General features: G+C 35.3%; 1 protein-coding gene across 1 annotated transcript; it reads left to right on the top strand.

Moving 5' to 3' along the window:
- Positions 1-1,434: 1,434 nt before the first annotated feature.
- Positions 1,435-2,850, top strand: LOC108563052 (N-acetylgalactosamine kinase-like). The gene is made up of 2 exons (XM_017921609.1): positions 1,435-1,695; positions 2,444-2,850. Exons 1-2 carry the CDS (start codon positions 1,527-1,529, stop codon positions 2,815-2,817), a joined length of 543 nt encoding a protein of 180 aa, XP_017777098.1. The 5' UTR covers positions 1,435-1,526; the 3' UTR covers positions 2,818-2,850.
- Positions 2,851-3,078: the final 228 nt, after the last annotated feature.

Genomic DNA, 3,078 nt, shown 5'->3' with positions numbered 1-3,078 from the left:
GAATCCAGCAAGTATAGATACATTCCTGTGCTCTTATCCATATTGCTGTAATACTCGTTCCTTTGATGAAATGGAGGGGGATGGGGAGGTGCCAAATGATTACATACTTTTGAGGGAGGCGTAGTAACATCAAGTTTGGAAACCACTGTATTAAAGTAACTTAATGAAGAAAGTTGCAGAACTTATGGGATTTTCTGTAAATTACAGTGAAAGTGTTATTATGTTTGTTTACATAATTTCGTTTGCTGTAATAATAAACGAAATATTGACTTTTGCATGAATTTCAATCCGTAATATGCATGAATATGCTATTATATCATTTATACATTATGCATTCAGCTTTCATTATCATACGTTGCTTTCAACATGTGTTTTGTCCCGAATAGTAAAAAGCTTTTTAAATATTTAATATTGCGTTTCCGAATAATAAATAAAGGCCTTTTCGGATTACATTTCACAGTTTAATCAATTTATAATTTAATATTTACTAATGCGCATCAATTAAGAAAAATGTATATATTAAATTCACGAAAACGCAAACGTTTGCACTGAATTTTGTAAATTTGATTATATAATTCTGCTTGAATGTCTTTTTTAAGTAATATTTCAGTATTCTTACTTACCAGATGGAGTTATTCAATTGTAAATAAACAAATACCACTGGAAATTTTGTATTGTTCTTCAAGATTTCAGCTGAAAGAAAATCCAAAGTAAATATTGTCCTAATCGGAGTCAAGTTTCGGTTGAGTTTAAACTCATCGCGCGGTTCGAATCGCTTTTGGAAAACTTTGTTCGAGACGAACTTTCCATCAATACGATTCCACGACGGTGGTAAGCTTTGTGCAAGCAATCCAGTCTAACAAAAGAAAAGCAGTTATCCGACAAGAAACGAAGAAAAAAAAACGATTTCCATTTTCGTATTTATACACGTTAATATTAGAGTTTTCCGGGTCAGAACAATAAAATATTATTGTTGTTTTTTTTTTCTCAACGCGATTTCCTATTATAATATTCGAACAGTTACAGTCGAAATTGCGTTTTCAGCTTTGCGCGAGTAGATATTTCGCTCCGAGTATTTTTATTACGTGCACGGTGCAATTGCGTCGAAACGAAAAGGGAATCACTCAAATTGTTTGTATATAATCGCATCCAATTTACTTTACGTATGCAGAACATTGCTCATTCCATCTTGCAGAGAGAGTTTTCGTTTCCAAATGCTACGGTTGCTGAGTAATTCGTTGCACTTTATAAATCAATAATCCTGAAATACTATATAGAATCCACACGTCGCATACCTCAACGAAAAGTTTAGATTTATAATGATTGAAAAATGTTATGCTTGATTTATTTAGTGATCAAATTTGTTGAAAATATCTGTTTTATAAATAAAATAAGATGTAGATGCAAATATAAGTTATTAATAATGGGATTTGTTTTAGATATTGGCGAAGAGAAGCGGTCTAAATTGGAAAAGTACGCGTGTGCTCGGCGAGCTGCAGAAAGGGCTTAATTATGATCTGGAAACAATGATTTCCCTGGTTGCCAGAGTGTTGCACACGGAGCCCTACAGCAAAGAGGAAGTCCTGACCGAACTGGAGGTTACAAACGAAACTCTGGACGCCGTTTCTCTCACGGAAAACACCAAACACATTCAGACCTACAAGCTACATCAAAGGGCGATGCACGTGTTCGAAGGTAAGATTTAATGAAAAACCACCGTATGCAGAACGAAACCAACCACTGTCTGTCTAGACATCATAAAAGTGAAGGGATTTGTTTGCATAACCAGTTTTGTGTGTGTATATATGTGAAATTCAGAATATTTCGGGTATGCGCGTTTTCGGAATTCCGATGCTCGAGCCCCCACGGTTATTGCCTTCCACAATAATTTCGCATTACCATATTTGATACATTCTTCTTTTTTTTTTCTCTTCTTCCGTTTTGGTTTGTTTTTCGCCCCACAAAAGGCATTCATAAGAATCTCCAGCGCGGCAATCGCAAAAGTATAGAGCTTCGCAGCATCTGCTTTAAGTTAAAGGATATTCAGGATTATAGAGCCTTTGTGTCGGGAGCCTTAAAAAAAAAAGGAATTTTTGATAAGCGCACTTGAAATTAATAAATGTAATAGTGGCGAACAAAAAAAGGGATGAAAAGAGATTCCATTTGAATTAATAATTTCTTAATCATATATCATGCAATTTTTTTGTTTTGTTTTTCCTTCAGGATTATTATTTTTTGCTGCACGATAAATGGAGAAACATTTTCTTAAAGAGATGAATCACCGGATAAGAAGCATCAAAGTTTTCGTTAAATATGAAAGTTTTTAGCTGCTACATTAATTATTCTTTTTAATTCATTTTTTGCTTCGTGTTCGCTTTATTGTTGCCTGCAAAGAGAAGGTTTGTTAGAGTAAATTTGTTGGTGTTGTTGTTTGTGTTTTTAGAGGCGTTGCGTGTGCAGAAGTTTTACGAGGAATGCATAAGGGCTTCGGGATCTGCGGAAGGATCTTTGGTGGCGCTCGGCAGATTGATGGCGGAGAGTCATGCCAGTCTTAGGGACAACTACGAGTGCAGCCATCCTCAGATGGACAGACTTGTTGAGTTATCCGAAGGGCTTTCGTTCGGGGCGCGGCTGACTGGAGCGGGTTGGGGCGGATGCATCGTCGCCCTTCTCACACATTCGACCGTCGATAACTACATCTCGACCATCAAGGAGAAATTCTACAAACCTTTGGGAATTGATGGAAGCGAACTGAATACTCTGATCTTCGCCACCGAACCCAATCAGGGAGCCTGCATTTACCAAACAACAAATTGATATATGTATTACATGAATTTTTTTTGCATTTGAAGCGAATTTAAATCAATAAAATTAAAAATATTTCAAGTAAAAAAGTGTTTATCACCATAATTCATTAATTGCACGCATAAATTCATATTATTACTTACACATCAAACATTGTTTAATTAAAAACTATAGCGTTTCTTTATGGGTTAATTAAAACGTTTATACTAGTTAATTACTAAAGCAAATATAAGTTATCGTGTGTTTACTTTGGGTTTACGCTTCTAAAAATAA

The sequence above is a fragment of the Nicrophorus vespilloides genome, unplaced genomic scaffold (assembly GCF_001412225.1).
Source record: "Nicrophorus vespilloides isolate i.1.1-1 unplaced genomic scaffold, Nicve_v1.0, whole genome shotgun sequence".
In the NCBI taxonomy this organism is placed as follows: Eukaryota; Metazoa; Arthropoda; class Insecta; order Coleoptera; family Silphidae; genus Nicrophorus; species Nicrophorus vespilloides.
The sequence above is the reverse complement of the archived record's forward strand: the minus strand, read 5'-3'. Positions and strand labels throughout refer to the sequence as shown.